This window comes from Heterodontus francisci, chromosome 24 (assembly GCF_036365525.1).
Source record: "Heterodontus francisci isolate sHetFra1 chromosome 24, sHetFra1.hap1, whole genome shotgun sequence".
Classification (NCBI taxonomy): domain Eukaryota; kingdom Metazoa; phylum Chordata; class Chondrichthyes; order Heterodontiformes; family Heterodontidae; genus Heterodontus; species Heterodontus francisci.
In genome coordinates this window covers 21,576,840-21,599,839 of record NC_090394.1, presented here as the reverse complement: position 1 = coordinate 21,599,839, position 23,000 = coordinate 21,576,840, and the positions used below count along the sequence as shown (strand labels likewise).

The 23,000-nt window shown below is 43.0% G+C and overlaps 1 protein-coding gene across 4 annotated transcripts in view; it reads left to right on the top strand.

Annotated features, from left to right (window-relative positions):
* LOC137383234 (protein tweety homolog 3-like) overlaps window positions 1-23,000 on the top strand; it is a 216,094-nt gene that overhangs the window by 82,800 nt on the left and 110,294 nt on the right. For all 4 annotated transcript variants that reach the window (XM_068055745.1, XM_068055746.1, XM_068055744.1 and 1 more), the window contains exon 2: window positions 10,514-10,680. In XM_068055745.1, the coding sequence (XP_067911846.1) occupies window positions 10,514-10,680 (167 nt within the window). The remainder of the gene's footprint in view (window positions 1-10,513; window positions 10,681-23,000) is intronic.

Here is a 23,000-nt window from a genome sequence, read left to right as displayed (position 1 = left end):
CAGTCAGTGGCTTTGTTTAAAAAGTTTGTAAGCTTACATATTTTCTCTATGGCTGAGCAGATTACTAAATTGTAAACTAAGCAGTAAAATTCTGTAATTTATTTTACACTATTCTTTCAATCAAATCTATTATGACATGTCTCCTAACAGTTAGAATTAATTACTCCAGCGGTTAGACTATATCATCTATGTGGTATATATTGCAAAAATATAAAGGGGAAATATGAATGATGGTTAATTATCTCCTTCCACTGCCCCTTTTTGATTTGAAGCATTTTAACCCCTTTTTGACATGATTTTAAACCAAATATTCCAGGCTGCTGTACTTTTCTTTGTCTTTTATGTTGCAATTACATGATTGTATCGAGTTCTTTGAGGTAATAGAGAGGGTTGATGAAGGTAGTGCAGTTGATATATATATATGGACTTTCAAAAGGCGTTTTGATAGAGTGCCACATAATAGACTTTTTAGCAAAAATGAAGACATGGGATTCACAGGGCAAACCCTATGTTGGTGCAAAATTGGCTCTGGAATAGAAAGCTGAGAATAGTGGTGAATGATTGTTTTTATGACTGGAGGGAAATATGCAGTGGTGACCCCCTGGGGTTGGTATTAGGACCACAGTTCTTATTGATATATATTAATGACCTGGACTTGCTTATACCGTGTTTAATTTCTAAGTTTGAAGGTAACATGAAACTTGGAAATGTAGTTTGGGGGATAATAACAGATTTCAGGAGGACATAGATGAGTGAAATGGGCAGACAGATGGTAGATGAAATTTAGTGCAGAGAAGTGTGAAGTGACTCATTTTGGTAGGCAGAACAAGGAGAGGCAACGTAAACTAAATGTACAGTTTTAAAGGGGGGTGCAGAAACAGAGAAACCTGGGGTGTTTGTGCACAAATATTTGAAGATGGGAGGACGAGTTGAGAAGGCTGTTAGAATAGCTTACGGATCCATGGCTTTATACATTGGGGCAGAGTACAAAAGCACGGAAACGATGCTCAATCTTTATAAAACACTGGTGTGACCAATTCTGGGTACCATACTTTAAGTAGGGTGTCAAGACCTTTGAGAGGGTAGAATGGTACCAGGGATGAAAGACTTGTTTCATGGAGAGACCAGAGAAACTGGTGGTGTTTGCTTTTTCAGAGAAGGTTAAGGGGAAGGTTTGGTAGAGGAGTTTAAAATCTTGTAGGTTTGATAGAGTAAATGAGAAGCAACTGTCTGCAGTGGCAGACAAGTCGATAACCAGAGGACATGGACTTAAGGTGATTGACAAAAGAATCAGAGGCTGAACAAAAATACAGAAAATACAAGGCCTTCAGCATTAGTAAGGAGAAAAAAAAGTTACTGTTTTTGTTGTAATCCTTCATCCGAACTGAAAATAAGAATAAGCAAGTTGGTAGCATTGGAAAATAAAGGGCAAAGAAACAACAGCTACTGTAATCAGAGAAGTTGTTAATGGGCTGAGTGACCTAATTGATAGAAAAGCAGGGAAAAGATCATCTCAGCTAATGAAAATACATTAAAAGAGCAAGCAAATAGCTGAGACAGTAAAAAAAACATGGGAAAGGCAAGAAAAAAAGCAAACCATCTTTCTAATCATGCTGCTCCATTTCTGGTTATACCTTATGGAACTTGCCTCCTGTAAGACACCATGTTGAATGTCCTCTGTGTCAGTCTTTACTCAATGGTAGCATTCTCTCTTCCGAGTTCAAACGTTGTGGGTTCAAGCTCCATGCCTGGACTTGCGCTCAAATGACAGTTTATGTACTTATTTTTTTGTTCATTGGTGGGATGTGAGCATCGCTGGCTAGGCCAGCGTTTATTGCCCATCCCTAATTGCCCTTGAGAAGGTGTCCTGAACCACTGCAGTCTTTGGGGTGTAGGTATACCCACAGTGTTGTTAGGAAGGGAGTTCCAGGATTTTGACCCAGTGACAATGAAGGAACAGCGATATAGTTGCAAGTCAGGATGGTGTGTGGCCTGGAGGGGAACTTGCAGGTGATTGGGTTCCCTTGCATCTGCTGCCCTTGTCCTTCGAGGTGGTAGAGGTCGCGGGTTTGGACGGTGTGTCTAAGGAGCCTTGGTGAGTTGCTGCAGCACATCTTGTAGATGGTACACATTGCTGCCATTGTGTGTTGGTGGTGGAGGGAGTGAATGTTGAGGGTGGTACATGGGGTGCCAGTCAAGTGGGCTGCTTTGTCTTGGATTGTGTCAAGCTTCTTGAGTGTTGCTACAGCTGCACCCATCCAGGCAAGTGGAGAGTATTCCATCACACTTCTGATTTGTGCCTTGTAGATGGTAGACAGGCATTGGGGAGACAGGAGGTGAGTTACTCGCTGCAAAATTCCCAGCCTCTGACCTGCTCTTGTAGCCACAGCATTTATATGGCTGGTGCAGTTCAGTTTCTAGTCAATGGTAATCCCAAGGATGTTCACAGTGAGGGATTCAGTGATGGTAATGCTATTGAACGTCAAGGGGAGATAGTTGGATTCCCTCTTGTTTGAGATGGTCATTGCTTGGCACTTGTGTGGCGCGCAATGAGTGACCTGATTGTTTGATAGGAAAGCAGGGAAAAGATGATCATCTCAGTCAGATAATGAAAAGATATTAAAAGAGCAAGCAAATAGCTCAGACTCTAATAAAAACACATGGGAATGACGAGAAAAAAGGCAAACCAACTTTCTAACCAGGCTGCTCCATTTCTGGTTATACCTTATGGAACTTGCCTCCTGTAAGATACCATGTTGAATGTCCTCTGTGTCAGTCTTTACTCAATGGTAGCATTCTCTCCTCCGAGTTCAAACGTTGTGGGTTCACGCTCCATACCCGGACTTGCGCTCAAATGACCGTCTATGTACTCAGGACCAAAGAACTGATGCATTATTGGAGGTGGCATCTCCAATGGATGAGACATTGAGTGGAGGTCCTGGGTAGGGTAACAATCCCATGGAGAGAGAGAGAGGGGAGCACGGCGGGAGCGGAGAGAGAGAGGGGAGCACGGCGGGAGCGGAGAGAGAGAGGGGAGCACGGCGGGAGCGGAGAGAGAGAGGGGAGCGGAGCAGGGAAAAATCGAAAAGTGACATCAGAGTGACGTCACAATCAACAGAGGGAGCAGGGAAACAGAGAGCCACCGGGCTGAGTATACAGGTAAGCTTTTAATTTAATTTAAATCAAACATAGCATCAAACATCACAGGCAAGCATGTAGGTGATTGATTTGGGAAGCTACCTGTTTGATGAGTATCTTTTAAGTGATTAAAGTCCATTCTAATCCTAACGTTTAAAATAGTAAAGGAACTAGTGGTAAGCTTAATAAAATATATATTTTTTAAAAAAAGAAAATAAATAATTGAATAAAATAATTAAGTAGTTAATTAAAACACATTAAGGATGGCAGGACAGGTAATATGCAACGGCTGCAGCTTGTGGGTGCTCCTGGATGCCAGTGTGATCCAGGGCAAACATGTCTGCAGTTAGTGTTTGCGGCTCGAAGAGCTTCGGCTCAGAGTTATTGAACTGGAGTCCGAGCTGCAGACACTGCAATACATCAGGGAGGGGGAAAATTATCTGCACATTTTGTACCAGGAGGCGGTCACATCCCTTAGGATAGGGTCTTCTGATTTGGTCAGTGCTGAGGGACAGGAGAGTGCGGCTGCAGCTGAGGCAGATAAGGGGGCCCAGAGTGCAGGAGCCTCAGCCTTTGCAATTGTCCAACAGGTTTGAGTTTTCTTTCAACTTGTTTGGATGAGAGTGGGAGCTGCAGGTTAGATGAGTAATCTGACCATGGCACCATGGTACAGGAAGCCATTCAAGTGGAGGGAGAAAAAAAGGAATGTAGTGGTAGTAAGGGACAGTATAGTTAAGGGGATTGACACTGTTCTCTGTAGCAAAGAGCGAGGGTCCAGCCAGTTGTGTTGCCTGCCCGATGCCAGGCTTCGGGACATCTGCTCAGGGCTGGAGAGGAACTTGCCGTGGGAGGGGGAGGATCAGTTGTAATGGTCCATGTAGGTACCAACAACATAGGAAAGAGGTTCAGCATAGTCAGCAACTTGGCACCAAATTAAGAAGCAGAACCTCAAAGGTAATAATCTCTGGATCATTACCTGAGCCATGTGCAAGTTGGCATAGGGCAAATAAGATTAGAGAAATTAATGCTTGGCTCAAAGACTGGTGTGGTAGAGGTAGGTTCTGGTTCGTGGGGCACTGCCACCAGTACTGGGGAAAGTGGTGGCTATACCGTTGGGACGGTCTGCACCCGTACCTTGCTGGGGCTGATGTTCCAGTGTGCTGCATAACTAGGGACGTGGAGAAAGTTTTAAACTGAATAGTTAGGGCAAGGGATCAAATTTGGGACGATATTGTAAATTAAGGAGTAGAGACAAGGCAGGAGAGGAAGGTATTAATATGGGAAATGATAAACAGACTGTGACAGGAAGGGACAGACCGGACAAATCTAAGACTAAATCAACAAATAAGGCTAGAGGTTAAAAAAATAATAAAGGGACAAAACTGAAGGCTCTGTATCTGAATGCACGTAGCATTTGAAACAAAGCAGATGAACTGAGAGCGCAAATAGAAATAAATAAGTACGATCGGAAAGCCATTATAGATACATGGCTGCAGGACGACATAAATTGGGACCTGAATGTTGAAGGTATATGGCATTTAGGAAGGACAGGAAGCTAGGAAAAGGTGGAGGAGTGGCTCTGTTAATTAATGATGGTATTAGCGCAATAGAGAGGGAAGACCTAGGTTCAGGAGACTGGGATATAGAAGCAGTTTGGGTAGAGATGAGAAATCATAAAGGCAAGAAGTCACTTGGAGTGGTGTACGGGCCACCTAACATCAACCACATTGTAGGACTGGGTATAATGGAAGAAATAATGGCAGCCTGTCAGAAAGATACAGTGATAATTATGGGGGTTTTTAAAATCTACATATAGACTTTAAAAATCAGATGGGCAGAGGTAGCCTAGATGAGGAGTACATAGAATGTTTTTGGGATAATTTCTTGAAACAATACATTCTGGAGCCAAGCCGAGAGCAGGCTACACTAGACCTGGTATTGTTCAACGAGATAGGATTAATTAATGACATCATAGTTAAGGCACTCCTAGGTAGCAGTGATCATAATATGCATGAATTTTACATTCAGTTTGAGGGAGCGAAGAGTGGGTCCAAGACTGATACTTTAAACTTAAATAAGGGCAATTGTGAGGGCATGAAAGCAGAGCTAGCCAAAATGAACTGGCAAAATAGGTTAAGGGACAGGTCAATGGAAATGGCAGACATTTAAGGGGATATTTCAGAATACACAGTATAGAGACATTTCAATGAGAGAGAAAAATTCCAAGGGTGGGACCTGCCAATTGTGGTTAACTAAAACAGTTAAAGATAGTATCAAACTTAAAGAAAAAGCCTATAATTGCACAAAGATGGGTGGCAGGTCAGAAGATTGGACAGAATATAAAAATCAGCCAAGAATGAATACAAGATGAATCAGGAAGGTAAAATTAAAGTACGAGAGAAAGCTAGTAGGAAATGTAAAGACAGATAGTAAGAGTTTCCATAGATATTTAAAAAAGAAGAGTTAACAAAGTGAGTGTTGATCCTACAGAAAGTGAGTCTGGGGAATTAATAATGGATAATAAGGAGATGGCCGATGAATTGAACAGATACTTAGCCTTCACTATTGAGGATACAAGTAACATCCCAGTATTAGCTGTAAGTCAGGAAATGGAAGGGAGGGAGGAACTCAAAAAAAAAATTACAAGCACCAGGGAAGTGATACTGAAAAAATTGTTGGAGCTGTGGGCTGACAAGTCCCCAGGTCCTGATGGACTTCATCCTAGGGTGCTAAAAGAAGTGGCTAGTGAGATAGTTGATGCGTTAGTTTTAATTTTCCACAGTAGTGCAGTGGTTAGCACCGCAGCCTCACAACTCCAGCGACCCGGGTTCAGTTCTGGGTACTGCCTGTGCGGAGTTTGTAAGTTCTCCCTGTGACTGCTTGGGTTTCCACCGGGTGCTCCGGTTTCCTCCCACAGCCAAAGACTTGCAGGTTGATAGGTAAATTGGCCATTGTAAATTGCCCCTAGTGTAGGCAGATGGTAGGAGAATGATGGGGATGTGGTAGGGAATATGGGATTAATGTAGGATTAGTATATATGGGTGGTTGTTGGTCGGCACAGACTCGGTGGGCCGAGTGCTGTATCTCTAAATAAAAAAAAAATTCTCTAGATTCGGGAAAGGTTCCTTTTAGGTTGGAAAATAGCGAATGTAACTCCTTTATTCAAAAAGGGAAGGAGACAGAAAGCAGGAAACTACAGGCCAGTTAGCTTAACATCTGTCTTGAGGAAAATGTTAGAAGCTATTATGAAAGACATCATAGCAGGGCATTTCGAAAAATTCAAGGTAATCAGGCAGAGTCAACATCGTTTTGTGAAAGGGAAATCATGTTTAACCAATTTATTGGAGTTCTTTGTGGGAGTTACATGTGCTGTGGATAAAGGGGAACCGGTGGATGTACTGTACGTAGATTTCCAGAAGGCATTTGATAAGGTGCCACATCAAAGGTTATTGCAGAAAATAAAAACTCATGGTGTTGGGGATAACATATTGGCATGGATAGAAGATTAGCTAGCTAACAGGGAACCGAGATTTGGCATAAATGGGTCATATTCTGGTTGGCAAGATGTAACGAGTAGTATGCCACATCTGTGCTGAAGCCTCGCCTTTTTACAATTTATGTAAATGACCTAGATGAAGGGACTGAAGGTATGGTTGCTAAATTTGCTGATGATACAAAGATAGGTAGGAAAGTAACTTGTGAAGAGGACATAAGGAGGCTACAAAGGGATATAGATAGGTTAAGTGAGTGGGAAAAGACCTGCAAAATGAAGTATAATGTGGGCAAGGGTGAAATTGTCCACTTTGGCAGGAAGAATAAAAAAGAAGCATATTATCTAAATAGTGGGAGATTGCAGAGCTCTGAGATACAGAGGGATCTGGGTGTACCAGTGCACGAATCACAAAAGGGTTAGTATGCAGGTACAGCACGTAATTAGGAAAGCTAATAAAATATTTATTGCAAGGGGAATTGAATACAAAAGTAGGGAGATTTTGCTTCAGCTAAATAAGGGCATTGGCGAGACCACATGTGGAGTACTGTGTACAGTACTGGTCTCCTTATTTAAGGAAGGATGTAAATGCTTTGGAGGCAGTACAGAGAAGGTTCACTAGACTAATACCTGGAATGGGCGGGCTGTCTTACAAGGAAAGATTGGACAGGCTAGGCTTGTATCTGCTGGAATTTAGAAAAGTAAGAGGCAACTTGATTGAAACATATATGATCCTGAGGGGTCTTGACAGGGTGGATGTGGAAAGGATGTTTCCTCTTGTGGGGGAATCTCGAACTAGGGGTCACTGTTTAAAAATAAGGGGTCGCCCATTTAAGACAGATGAGGAGAAATGTTTTCTCTGAGGGTCGTGATCATAGGATCATGCCTTTGGAATTCTCTTCCTCAAAAGGCGGTGGAAGCAGAGCCTTTGAATATTTTTAAGGCAAAGGTAGATAGATTCTTGATGAGCAAGGGGGCGGAAGGTTATCAGGGGTAGGTGGAAATGTGAAGTAATCAGTTCAGCCAGGAACTTAGTGAATGGCGGAGCAGGCTCGAAGGGCCTATTGTTTGTATGTTTGTATGGTACTATGTGAACAAGAGCAAGGGAGTTCTCCTGTGTTCTGGATAACTGTTATCCCTCAATCAACGTAATCATAACATTATCTGGTCATTCACCAAATTGCTGTTTGTGGGATATTTGCTGTGTGTAGATTGCCTGCTGAACTTGCTTACAAAGCAACTGTGGCTACAATTCAAAACTACCTCATTGACTGTAGGATGTGACAGAGAATGTATTAATATAAGTGCTTATTTTTTGTCCATTCTTGATGGCTTAAGTCATTGATTAAAATCTCTGCCTGAATTTACATAAAGCTGTAAACCCTCAGTATCGACCAGCTGTTTTGTTGTCTCTTTGCGCTTAGATAAAAGCGGTTAAAATGACTCAACATTTGATTATTGCTTTTTGGATGTTTACTCCTCTGCTTATATTGTTATCGACTTGCCAGTTTCCTGCTTACGATCAGAGTGTATTGCTGTCTGTGGGTGTTATTCAGTATTACAATACCTATATCCTGGTTGTATAATTTTTCCAGTTAATTAAAATTATTTTTTGCTGCAACTTCCTACTTGGAGTGATGGAAGATTTTGTCATATATTTGCTTTTATCTAATGCTGTTTTTTGTTTTCCTGGTATTTTGGGGCTTGTACCTTCACTTCTAAATCATGGTGCATTATGTAGCACCTTATCCTGTAACAGGAAGCAACTAGTACCACCAAATTAATAAGTCCATTCAGCATGTTTTAGGTGGCAAGATATAAATCTTGGGTCATTTTTGGATTATGTGACTGAAGTATGAAAGTGTGTTCATTCTAAACTTTTAACATGCCACAAAAATCTATTTTTATAGATGTATTATACAAATTGTTATTTTTTATTTATTTTATTTAGAGATACAGCACTGAAACAGGCCCTTCGGCCCACCGAGTCTGTGCCGACCATCAACCACCCATTTATAATAATCCTACACTAATTCCATATATTTCCCTACCACCTACCTATACTAGTGGCAATTTATAATGGCCAATTTACCTATCAACCTGCAAGTCTTTGGCATGTGGGAGGAAACCGGAGCACCCGGAGGAAACCCACACAGACACAGGGAGAACTTGCAAACTCCACACAGGCAGTACCCAGAATTGAACCCGGGTTGCTGGAGCTGTGAGGCTGCAGTGCTCGCCACTGTGCCGCCCAATAACTGATCCATCAACAGCTTCTACTGTGTGTACATTTACTTTGAAATGAGGACATCATATACCGACTGCACATGTTCTAAGATTCCCAAAGTGGACTTATAGTTGAATGTATATATTTTCCTTAATGGTGAGAGTGTTAGATAAGTTTTTTTAAAAAAAGAAAATGATGAAAAATGCTTTATTCTGATTGCAGATTGATGGACATAGTTTGGCTTGTTTGTCCATATATATATATATATATATATATATATATATATAATATATAATATAACAGTCAGTGTGAAATTGTTAGAGTCATCGAGTTATACAGCACAGAAACAGGCTGTTCGGCCCATCGTGTCCATGCTGGCCATCGAGCACCTATCTATTCTAATCCCATTTTCCAGCACTTGGCCCGGAGCCTTGTATGCTATGGCGTTTCAAGTGCTCATCTAAATACTTCTTAAATGTCGTGAGGGTTCCTGCCTATATCACCCCTTCAGGCAGTGTGTTCTAGATTCCAACCACCCTCCGGGTGAAAAGATTTTCCTCAAATCCCCTCTAAACTTCCTACCCCTTGCCTTAAATCTATACTCCCTGGTTATTGACACCTCTGCTAAGGGAAAAAGTTTCTTCCTATCTATGCCCCTCATAATTTTGTATACCTCAATCAGGTCCCCCATCAGCCTTCTCTGCTCTAAGGAAAACAACCCAGCCTATCCAGTCTCTCTTCATAGCTGAAATGCTCCAGCCCAGGCAACATCCTGGTGAATCTCCTCTGCACCCTCTCCAGTGCAATCGCATCCTTCCTATAGTGTGGCGACCAGAACTGTATACAGTACTCCAGCTATGGCCTAACTAGCATTTTATACAGCTCCATCATAACCTGCCTGCTCTTATATTCTGTGCCTTGGCTAATAATGTGATGGCTAATAAAGGCAAGTATCCCATATGCCTTCCTAACCACCTTATCTACCTGTGCTGCTGCCTTCAGTGGTCTATGGACCACTACACCAAAATCCCTCTGACCCTCTGTACTTCCTAGGGTCCTACCATCCATTGTATATTCACTGACTTTAACCTACAGTAGTAATTAAAAACCAAAATATGCTGAAATACCAGCAATTCTGAGCATGTCTCTCTGCTGATCATGTTTACCTGTCACCATCACATTTTCTACAAATACAGTTCACCTGTGAGTGTGATTTCAAATTTGGCTTTTTGCCATGCATGGTTCTGCACACCAAAATGGTAGGCAACTTCTATTCCTGCCATTGTAATGTCCTGACCTCCTTTTGTATTAGATTATGATTTTGCAAAGGCTGTGCGCTTGATAATTTTCAATAACAAAAAAAATCAGTGTAAAAAATCTTTCCATACTCATGTCAGCATGTTTCCATCCCTGAAACCCACACCCCCCCTCCCCCCCCCCAAAAAAACTACTTTTTACTTTGCAGCGATATACAATAGATTCAATGCTAACATACTCACCGATACACAGATAAACTGGGAAATCTGTTCAGGCCTCATAAATTGCTAGTTCCTTTGGTATGCATATTGTGAATGTTTCTGAATTTGAGGGCTATGGGCATAACTCCTGTTGATGCATGGAATTGAATAATAACTTTTTCTCCTCTCTTTCTCCTACAGTCACTCTTGCTGTTGGGTGGAGTTGCTCTGGTCTGCCTTGCCCTCAACCTCCTCTTCCTTCTCTTCTATTCCTTTTGGCTGTGTTGTCGGAGGAAGAGTGAAGATCAGTCAAATGCAGACTGCTGCTGTACAGCATGGTGTGTCATCATAGCAACACTTGTGTGCAGGTGAGGAAAGCTCATCTAGTATGAGATTAGTATTCTCTTGCAGAAGGAATTTACTAGAGTTTGAAAAGGTTTTTTTTTGTCTATGATGAATCTTATTTCTCCTAGTGACACTGTAAACTCTTATTTGAGCAGTGTGTTGTGTTCCTGTTTCACCATGTTGTGATACAACTCCAGTTCATGTCTGTGTTTCTCTGCACTGCAAGTTCCTTTCGCAGCCTTGTTAAGGGGAATACCAAATAAACCTAAATACTTGCACGACTGTGAAGATAAACCACTCTGAACCACTGTTGTGCATCCCTTCATATATAGTTAACAAATAGCATTTGCATAAGTTATGATACAAGTCACCTTTCTCATACTCTTGATTAGAGAATGTTGCAGTGTGGCAAAATTAAAATGCCCTGAAAAAATTATTACACATGGTGCTTGCCAAATGTTGCAGTTGTCCTGGCACAGTGATTCCTGTAACACTTTCCCCTTAAAACTTTGTTGGTAACAACACCTGTCCTTAAAAAAAAAAGACTTGCTCTCCAACTCACCATGAGCAATGCCATGGAAGATATGTTACTGATTTAGAAATGTTGCCAAGGCCCTTTTAAGGAAAGAAAGTTGCACTTGGGACTTTGTGGTATCATTAGGGACATTGTATTATTGATACTGAGTTTCTGTGAATAAATATCTGCTCATCCAGATGAGAAACAGGTGGGTGTAACGTACCCTTGTGTGAAGTTATGTGGGACATTTTTGAAAGAGAAACTTGATGTGGCTAGAGAATTAAAAGTCTAAGATGATTGAGCTTATATGATGCAACTCTGGAATGGTACAGTAACCTTGACATTGAGAAACTGACATTTGAAAAGGGAACTGGTTTGAACATCAAGTTTCTTTTCATAAGCACTGATAATTGAACTGTTAAAGAGTTGCAATTCAAGTTGACTCCAGATACTTTTTCTCATGTCCAAGGCAGATGTCATTTCCATAGGCAAACCCTCATTCCCTACGAACCAAAAGTTGGCGATGTGCAAAGTAATCTAGGATTTCATGCCTAGGCTGGAAAAATAAATCTCTTTAATGCTACCGGGTTATTAATAGGAATTTCACTATGCCTCACAGAATTTCTCAAAGCTGATAATGACAGTTGCACCAGACACTTTTCATAACAAATTAAACTAATTAAGCAGGTTTATTCAGTTAGCTAGAGAAGTGGTATAAGCAAGGTAAAAACAAAAAATGCTGGAAATACTCAGCAGGTCAGGCAGCATCTGTGGAGAGGAGAACGGAGTTAATGCTTCCAATTGTACTGTCATTATATTTCCAACATCTGCAGTATTTTCTGTTGTATAGGAAGTAGTGAGAGACTGAAATGGGTAAGATGAGCAGTCTGGAGCCAGTTCACTAAGGGTTAAAAATACAGACATCAGATTCTTTTGAAGACATCCTTGCAGTTTTTGGGATAAGCAAATATCGATCAGGGAAGTAGCAACCTGACCCCTTAGTGGGTTAACAGAATTCACAAGGTTTATGTAGACGCAACATCATAGAACTATCTTCTGACTGGCACCTCATGACTAGGCCAAAATTGGAGTGAGTATTGATGACAGATCTCTGACTTTTCTGTACAAGATTCTACTTTTATCTAACAGCATTCCATCCTGATAAGATGTTCATTGCAAGTACATTGTCACACAACAGTCGAACATAAACTGGACTTTGATGCTTTACAACATTACAGTTAGAATATTAATGATGCTTTGTACTTTCTGTGGGCTACTGTAAACTTGGCAACTTTTTAGCCAATTTGTTGGCTTTTAAAGAATGTGCAACTCCCATCTTGAGTTTGGCATTTTAAAGTATATTTTAAATTAAGAACGCAGTATATAAAAAATGAAAACGTGGAAGAAATACTTCTATCAATTTGTTTAAAAATAGAAAATGCTGGAAATACTTAGATTTGGCAGCATCACTGGAGAAACAGTTAACATTTCAGGTCAATTACCCTTCTAAGCAGTGGGTAATATTTAAGGAAATGATTCAAAATGTTTAACGAAAGTACATTCCATTAACAAACAAAAACTCAGCAAGAAAGATCCATCTGTGGCTTACTAAGGAAGATAAGGGTAGTATTAGATTAAAAGAAGGGACTTATAATGTTGCAAAGAATAGTAGTAAGTCTGAGGATTGGGAGTATTTCAGAAACCAGCAAAGGGCTACCAAAATGTTGATAAGGGAAAAAATAGAATATGGGAGTAAACTAGCCAGGAATATAATAACAGATTTTAAGAGCTTTTCTGATTGGTATGTTAATATCACCATTTACCTGATCTAAAATAAATAATTTAAAGCTGATTTTAAAATAACACCGTTGGAAAATTTAGGCCCATAATGTTGTTTACATTTAGCCTGCATCTATTTTCCGTTGAATACCATCTTGTGTGTTTAATGCAATGCATTTGGAACAGCAGTATTTTGGAGTTCTAGGCCATGAAATTGTAAGCATGATGCTTGGTAGTTCTGTATTTTCCGTTGTAGTCATGCTTCCAGAGGGATGAAGATAGCAGATCCAGGCCCCCCCCCACCCCCACAGGGAAGGAGGGAAGGTCAATCAGAAAGGGTCGCTGGATTGCTTTAACACCACCTAGTGGCTGCTTAGGGGCTTCTAAGTTCTCAGGTGCTTGGAACTTAGTCACCCACTCACTGTTTTGGTCAACGTATGGCTTGCGGTTGGGGAGAAAAACAAAAGCTAGAATTTCCTGAGATTTTTGCTTTCTTTCCTGCTTCCTTGCCCATTCAATATGATGCTGTAACATGCCATTGGCTGGAATTTTATGTCGGGGCGAAGGCCCAGCCCACCAGCTTAAAAGTGGAGGGCAAGCCTGCCTCCACCAGGCCTGGGAGCCACACACAGGTTTTACGTGGCCAGGCCCTTAATTGGCCCCGGATGGGATTTCCACCCTGAGGCAGGAGGTCTTGCCTCCAGGAGCTGCCAGCCAATCGGGTCAGCAGCTCCTTAGTCCGAGCAGCACCACAGGGAGCGGTGGCCTCTGCTGGGATTTCACCCAGCTTCAGGAGGATCGTGGATGCAGGTGCCGTAAAAAGTAAGCAGGGCCTCGCCGGGGACTATCGGCTGGGCCCTGGCGAGAGGGTTGGGGGTCAATCAGGAGGGCGGTGGGAGGTGCACTAGCGGGAGCGGCAGGAGCTGCTGGAAGGGCCCTCCGTGGGCAACAGAGTGCCCGATCAGGAGGCATCCACCCCCCCCCCCCCCCCCCCTCGGGCCTGCAAAGAGGTCACCTGGTATTGCTGGGAGGCCTCCACAGCTGACAAAGTGCCTATCCGCCCCTGTTAATATACTTTACACCCTGCCTCCAGCCCACTCTCATGAGTGGTGTAAAATTCCGGCCGTTGAGAGATCAAAGACTATGGTTGATGAATCCCTGTTCGACTTATGTTAATGAAATGTAGCAGCTGCAAAGATTTCATTTTAACATCTGATCTAATAGCTTATTAATAGATTTCTTTTCACTCCACTGGTAAATCCACTTTGTTTAAAGTGTGGGGCTTTCTAGTCAATAGGAGAAAAAAAGTAGATGTTTTCAATGTAGCTGTCCTGGGCATGGACACCTGTACTTGTGGTGAGTCTGCTGCATTCCTTCAGATCTTTGGATGTATTACATTTTTTGAAAGTGGCATGTGCCAGCAAGCTGTGTACACATTGAAGTTGAGTCCTGATTTATACGTGGGTGGTAAAGCTGCTGCAGTGCCAGTATGGGGAGGAGCGAGCAGCAGTCTACTGTCAGCCATGTGTTTTCACCACCAATGACTTCACTTTCACTGCTCGCACCATTGGTGGCAAAGCGAGATGAGAAGCCACATTTGATACCTCAGCAAAAAAGCTATGTTTCCTTGTAATTGTTGATTTGCCATATTTATGGTAACAGACAAATAACATAAATTTTTACTATTTAAATTGCTTATGAAACTCAAAACAGGTTTTGAATAAGCACAGCTAATGCTAGTTCAGAATTAGTTAAATATAGATTTTGTACATATGACAACTGCATATAAGTTTTTTTTCAAATAATTTTTGCAAGAACTATCAGTCTTCCTTTATGACTGTTATTTAGCTTTCTTGATAAATATTTTATCTGTGATATGAATGAGCTCAGTAGACTCAATGTGGACATTGCAGCACGTCAGGAGACACGCCTCTCTGCGAGCGGCTCTCTAAGAGAGCAAAACTACACTTTCTACTGGCAGGGCAGGGATCCTGAAGAATCAAGATAGCATGGAGTGGGCTTCGCCATCAGAAACTCTTTGCTCAGCATGATAGAGCCACCTTCAAATGGCTCGGAACGCATACTGTCCACCCGACCGCTCACCGCCTCTGGTCTAGTACATCTACTCAGTATCTATGCTCCAACACTCTACTCCCCACATGAAGTTAAAGACCAGTTCTACGAGGAACTCCATAATATCATTAGTAGCATTCCCAATACCGAACATTTGTTCCTGCTGGGGGACTTTAACGCCAGGGTTGGGGCCGACCATAACTCATGGCCCTCCTGCCTTGGGCACAATGGCATTGGAAGGATGAATGAGAATGGACAGAGACTGCTGGAGTTGTGTACCTATCATGATCTCGGCATCAACAACTCGTTCTTTCATACTAAACCCTATCACCAGGTTTCATGGAGGCACCCAAGATCACGTCGTTGGCACCAGCTGGACCTCATCGTCACAAGGTGAGCCTCTTTAAACAGCTTTCAAATCACCCGCAGCTTCCACAGTGCGGACTGCGACACCGACCACTCCCTGGTGTGCAGCAAAGTTAGCCTCAAACCAAAGAAGCTGCATCACTCCAAGCAGAAGGGCTGCCCGCGCATCAATGCTAACAGAATTTCTTACCCACAGCTGTTACATAAGTTTCCAAATTCACTTGAAAATGCCATTCAAAACACTTCTACAAGGGATGCAGAGACCAAGCGGGCCCACATCAGAGACGCCATCTATGACTCAGCAATGACCACCTTTGGCAACCGTGAAAAGCAGAATGCAGACTGGTTTCAATCTCACTTTGAAGAACTGGGACCTGTCATAGCTGTGAGGCGCATTGCACTGTTGAACTACAAGAAAGCCCCCAGCGAGTTAACATCCGTAGCACTTAAAGCAGCCAGAAGCAATGCACAAAGAACAGCCAGGCGCTGCGCAAATGACTACTGGCAACACCTATGCAGTCGTATTCAGCTGGCCTCTGACACTGGAAACATCAGAGGAATGTATGATGGCATTAAGAGAGCTTTTGGGCCAACCATCAGGAAGATTGCCCCCTTCAAGTCTAAATCAGGGGACGTGATCACTGACCAACGCAAGGAAATGGACTGCTGGGTGGAGCACGACCTAGAACTGTACTCCAGGGAAAATGTCTCTGCCAGTCGTGGATGAGCTGGATGAACAGCGAATAAAATCGGAATTCAGTGATGCCATTGATTCTTTAGCCAGTGGAAAAGCTCCTGGGAAGGATGGCATCACCCCTGAAATAATCAAGTGTGCCAAGCCTGCTATACTCTCAGCACTACATGAACTGCTTTGCCTGTGCTGGGATGAGGGAGCAGTACCACAGGACATGCGCAATGCCAATATCATCACCCTCTATAAGAACAAGGGTGACCGCGGTGACTGCAACAACTACCGTGGAATCTCCCTGCTCAGCATAGTGGGGAAAGTCTTCGCTCGAGTCGTTTTAAACAGGCTCCAGAAGCTGGCTGAGCATGTCTACCCTGAGGCACAGCGTGGCTTTCGAGCAGAGAGATCCACCATTGACATGCTGTTGTCCCTTTGCCAGCTACAGGAGAAATGCCGTGAACAACAGATGCCCCCTAGGTTGCTTTCATAGATCTCACCAATGTGGTCTCTTCAGACTACTAGCAAAGATCGGATGTCCACCAAAGCTACTAAGTATCATCACCTCATTCCTTGACAATATGAAAGGCACAATTCAACATAGCGGCGCCTCATCAGACCCCTTTCCTATCCTGAGTGGCGTGAAACAGGGCTGTGTTCTTGCACCTACACTGTTTGGGATCATCTTCTCACTGCTGCTCTTACATGCGTTCAAGACTTCAGAAGAAGGAATTTTCCTCCACACAAGATCAGATGGCAGGTTGTTCAACCTTGCCAGTCTAAGAGCGAAGACCAAAGTACGGAAGGTCCTCATCAGGGAACTCCTCTTTGCTGACGATGCAGCATTAACATCCCACACAGGAGAGTGTCTGCAGAGACTCATCGACTGGATTGTGGCTGCCTGCAACCTCAAGAACGAACATCATGGGACAGGACCTCAGAAATGCTCCATCCATCAATATTGGCGACCACGCTCTGGAAGTGGTTCAAGAGTTCACCTACCTAGGCTCAACTATCACCAGTAACCTTTCTCTCGATGCAGAAATCAACAAGCGCATGGGAAAGGCGTCCGCTGCTATGTCCAGACTGGCCAAGAGAGTGTGGGAAAATGACACACTGACACGGAACACAAAAGTCCGAGTGTTTCAAGACTGTGTCCTCAGTACTGTGCTCTACGGCAGCGAGGCCCGGACAACGTATGTCAGACAAGAGCGACATCTCAATTCATTCCATCTTTGCTGCCTCTGGTGAATCCTTGGCATCAGATGGCAGGACCGTATCTCCAACGCAGAAGTCCTCGAGGTGGCCAACATCCCCAGCAGTTACACCCTACTGAGCCAGCGACACTTGAGATGGCTTGGCCATGTGAGCCACATGGAAGATGGCAGGATCCCCAAGGACACATTGTACAGTGAGCTCGTCACTGGTATCAGACCCACCGGCTGTCCATGTCTCCGCTTTAAAGACGTCTGCAAATGCAACGTGAAGTCCTGTGACATTGATCACAAGATGTGGGAGTCAGTTGCCAGTGATCGCCAGAGCTGGAGGACAGTCATAAAGGCGGGGCTAAAGAGTGGCGAGTCGAAGAGACTTGGCTGTTGACAGGAAAAAAGACAGAAGCGCAAGGAGAGAGTCAACTGTGTAACAGCCCCGTCAACCAATTTTATCTGCAGCACCTGTGGAAGAGTCTGTCACTCTAGAATTGGCCTTTATAGCCACTCCAGGCACTGCTTCACAACCACTGACCACCTCCAGGCGCTACCCATTGTCTCTCGAGATAAGGAGGTCAAAGAAGAAGAAGAAGGTATTTATGACTCAGTGGTGAGAGTTTCTTTGAAAAGAATGTATTTCTGGCCTGGGTGGGCAACTTCACATTGTGGAGTAAAATTTGTTTTGCTTTGAGCGTTCCAAATAATATTTCTTTTGGCTTTTTTTTTGTTAGGGATGGACAGTAGTACTGTGCTCATTATGTTGTTGTGACTTTACCTTCATTTACACCACACCAGTTGTTTTTGTTAAATCATTATTTGTGTGTTGAAGCATTACATCATACAATACAAGTGCTGTGTTTTTTTTTAAAAAAAACAGTGTGTTCCTGCTGCTTTGTCATTCTACTCTTCTTCCTAAATATTTAAACTGCTGTGCTTAGAAAGGAAAATACATGAATTACCTGTATTTTGACCCTGTGACCAGAATCCTAGTGTGAATATTATGGCCTCTTCATGTATGGTAGTCATGGTATAAAAAACATTAAATGGAAACAGTCACCTGTGGTTTGGAAATGACCAGTTTAACCATTCAAACACCATTGTCTAAATTCCTTGTAGATATACATAACTGCTGTTCTTCATCTGATCTGTAATGGGCATATTTATCCAGAGACAGCTATGCCAAACATCTAAACTGGCCTAATCTCCACAGTCTCAATTTAACACTGTGTACAGAATTTGGGAGTTATTAGAAACAATTATTGTGATTCAAGACATGCATTTCATTTCTGGAGATGGCATAGCGAAGAACCACAAACCTTGGAAGTGATGCAGTAAAGAACCATGAGACTGATCCCCTCCTGGAAGGACTGACTGATGGGAGAAATTTGGGCTTTTCAGCCTTGCTACAAGGCAGTTGAGAGGGAATTCATGCAGTTATGTCTGGTCGTAAACGCAGAAAAGGTAAATCCGGAATATGACTTCAAACTAATGGGTCGAATGTCTCTGTCATCTGCAATTATCTTTGTGACTAATCTGTGACCGTAAGACAAGAGGGCACCAATTCAAGTCAATGAAATTTATAATGGATGTCAGAAAATTATCACAGAGTACAGGCCTGCTCAGGTCGGGAAAAAGAACCTGACATGGACCTGAAACTGACCGATCCACAGCGGACCCGAGCCCGACCTAGCCTGAGTCCCTCCAGTTTCGCCCCGAGCCCGACCCCGACGCCACCCAAACCGACCATCCCTTTACTTGCCTTCCGACTGGGAAGCTCCAGGAAGCTGCAGCACATACGTGATAACATCATAGTGATATCACTCGCTCACTGCACAGACTCAATTTTGTTCCAGACTCCCAGCTCAGGTATGTTTTTTATTTTTACAAAGTGATTCCTGACCATGCAGCCGGCCGCGGATGTCAACAGATTGCGCCAAGCTGCGCACACGCGCAAATGGGCTCAATCTCGTTGCATGTGCGCGGTGTTCCACATTACCAGGACTGGTTGGCGCATGCACAGCTGACATCATCATGTAACGCGGGGAGAGAGTGGGGTGGGGGGGGAAGCGGGCAGAGAGCACCCCCCAACCCGGTGACTGACTGCAGGCCGCTTGCTCCCCGCCCCACCCCGCCCACGCTCCTCCCACCCCCCCCCACCTCGCCCGCCCGCTCTCGTCCCCCTCCCCCCCAAACCTCGCCCGCCCGCTCTTTTCCCCCCCCCACCTCGCCCGCCCGCTCTTTTCCCCCCCCCCCCACCCCGCCCGCCCTCTCTTCTCTCTTCCCCCGCCCCCCCCCCCGCCCGCCCGCTCTCCCCACCCCGCCTCCCTCCCTCCCCTCCCCTCCCCTCCCCTCCGGTCATTTGTGCTGCCATGTGTTTAGGTTGCCATCGTGTGATTATTTGAGCAGCGCCATCTTTAATCCTGGCAGCTGCCTGACATTGCAGACTGTGACGTTTTCGTGACACAGGCTGCATTTGTGCATGTGCCATTGCAGCGCCACCTAGTGGTTGCATTGTCAGTAAATGCAGCCTTACTTTTAATACTTAACGGCAGAGCACTTACCCTGTGTGTCCGGCCCGACCCAAGCCTGAAAGCCGGACCCGGAAGAGGGGCCCGACCCGATCCGAACCTGAGACATGTCGGATCCTGTCGGGTTCGGGTCGGGTAGCAGGTCTTTAACACAGAGTAATCAATATATGGAATAAGCTTTTAAATTGCTCAGTGGTGGCAGAAATCTTGGAAACAGTTCAGAGACATGCTTTCAAATGGGGCCTCTGGATTTTGTTGAATGCGAAGAGCAGGAAGGCCATCAGCCATATCTATCTAGATATTCAAAGTTGTTAGACCTATATTAGTATATTGTGTTTAATCTTTTCACCAACGTGATTTACATACTTTTAAGTTCAAAGAAATGTCTCCTAAACAGCATAACTCATCGATCCTCTCAAGTATTGCCAAGTTTCCCAAGCATGGTTCTCATAGCTGGCTGCAAGCCAAAAGTAAAACTGCTGCAGCTTACCGACTGCTTGCAAGACCAGTTTTTGCCAGGTCTTGGTGACTTTTAGCAGCTTTATGTTTGACTTGCAACCAACTGTGAGACGTGTATTTGGGGAACTCTGCTGCAGCACAAGCACACTAAGTTGTAAGTTTAATATTGCAGTGAAATCTTCTCATTTAGAGAAAAATAATTAGCATTTTTCATCTGTATACAGTTATGTTTAGAGCATAAGTAATATACTTAATGTAATAGTTAATCCCTGTGCTGTGCAAGATTGCTGATTGGGACATGTGTAAGAACAGTTCAAAATGAATGTATGTTTCCTTCCCACAGAAAAATTCCTTGCTTTCCGTAGCACCTCCATTGGTGGCATGTTTGAGATCAGGAATGAGTCTGCATTCCATTATTCTATGGCAGAGCATGTCATTGTATCAGTTATTTCTTTGTAAAACTGCCTAAATCAGTTATGAAGGTGGCGTGCTTTTTGGATGTACATAAACATAAAAAGTATGCATGTGTTAAATCTCTGGGTGGCAAGATCTTTTTTCCTCTCCATTTGTATTCGAGATTTGAATAACTTATGTTTCATAAAATATTGTCCTGTAATTATGTACCACCTGTGTTGTCTCGCTGATGCTTCATATTTATTGAGGAATAGCGTACAAAAACAGGGAGGAATGTTAAATTTACATGGAACCTTGGTAAGACCATATTTGGAGTACTGTGTTTAAAAAGGTTATTGAAGCACTGGAGAAAGATTTACAAGGGGCTTTTCTGTCTGGAAAAGAACAAGAAGAGACCTGATCAGCATCCCAATCCAGACTTTCGGCCCTTTTGGAGGATTTGACCATTGGCATTCTGAACTCTGCATATAGGTCGACCAAATTCTAATTCTAAGTATCTGTTCCGACCAGTGCTCCATGATGCATTTAAGGGGAAGCTAAATAAACACATGAGGGAGAAAAGAATAGTAGGATATGCTGATAGGATTAGATTAAGAGGGGTGTGCTGAGGCTCCTGTGGAGCATGAATGCTGGCATAGACCAGTTGGGCCAAATGCCAATAACTTTATTATATAGAGCTTGAAGGGTTTTGATAGGGTGGATAGGATAGAAACTGTTTCCAGTTGTGTGTCTAGAATATGAGGGCATAAGATGGCCACTAACAGATCAAAGAAAGAATTTAGGAGGAATTTCTTCCCATGGTGTGGCTGGAACGTGGAAATCGATGCCATATGGAGTGGGTGAAAAAGAAAACATGAGTAGGGAGGCTTGATGCATATGTAAGGGAATAGATGGATACTGAAACAATATGGAAGGAATAATTAGAGTGGGATATAAACACTCCCAGAAGCCATTGGGCTGAATGATCTGTTTCTGTGCTCTGGATTCTCTCTGAGGCAGCTCGTAACTTTTTTAAAAGTCTTAAGTCAGTAATTTGGATGAAGAAAATAGTCAGCATTGTTCAACCATGTTACTCTGGGACAGATTTCAGAATAGAACACAGGAAACCATCTGGCATAGATATGATATTGTAGTTGCAGGATCTTTGTGGAATGCTTCATGTACGGTTGTAGCAAGAACAAGAACTAATGAAGCTCCTTGTGTTCTATTTCAGGGACAGCAGGGCATCTGGTTGCTGCATCTGACTTTTTAAAACACCCTGCCCCTTGTTTCCCACCTCCCACCCCACTAAGTAATTTAGTAACAAAATAAAACTGGTACCCAATTTAAAGGAGTCATTCGTGGACAAAGTACAAAATTGGCAATCTTTATAAGTAGTTGGATCATTACTTGCGGGTTGATAGGTAAATTGGCCATTATAAAAAAAAAATTGCCCCTAGTGTAGGTAGTTGGTAGGAGAATTGAGGGAAAATGGAGATGTGAGAGGAAAAATGGGATTAATGTAGGATTAGTATAAATGGGTGGTTGATGATCGGCACGCACTCGTTGGGCTGAAGGGCCTGTTTTGGTGCTGTATCTCTCTATGACTCTATTAAAATTTCAGCATCTGGCACTTGGGTTCAGTAGCCACTTAAAAGCCACGGATTTCATTGAATCTGAAAACTAACTGCAGATTTTGTTTGAATATGCAAATTAAGATTTCTTGGAACTGCGCACTGTTTTACTGAAGCTGAGCTTAAAAAAGTGTCACATGTTGCATAAACTGTTCTATACAAATTGAAGCAGATCATTGAAATTCATAAAGTTGGCATTTATATAGTGCCTTATTTGAAATATTTCGAAGCATTCTGTATGTCTCGTTTTTTGAAATGCAGTAAATGTTATGGAATAAATTAATCTGATTGGACAGCTTGCACCTTTAAATTTACTGGGGGACTATTGTAACCAAGATTATGGGTTGGATATCATTGTGATTTTATATAAATGGTTGAAATCTATGCAATTAGCTATAACATAATAGGGACAGTGGTTTAGTGATACGCTGTGTCTGCTTGTAGTTAAGAAAATGCTTGAATTTTGAACTTTGACAGGGTGGTAAAACCAATGATATCGGAATTCTTTAATGGACAGGGAAATCAAGCAAGCGTTTTTAAAATGGGCAGCTGACCCGATGTGATAGTGCCTGTTTTGTGCCCCCACCAAAATTGAAAGTCAAACCCGTTTTTTCCATTTTGTTTTTGAGCAACTATTTTAGGTGAACATTGTTTGAAGATTTTCATGGTGAGAGCGGTAAGGTTGAGTAAGACGACTT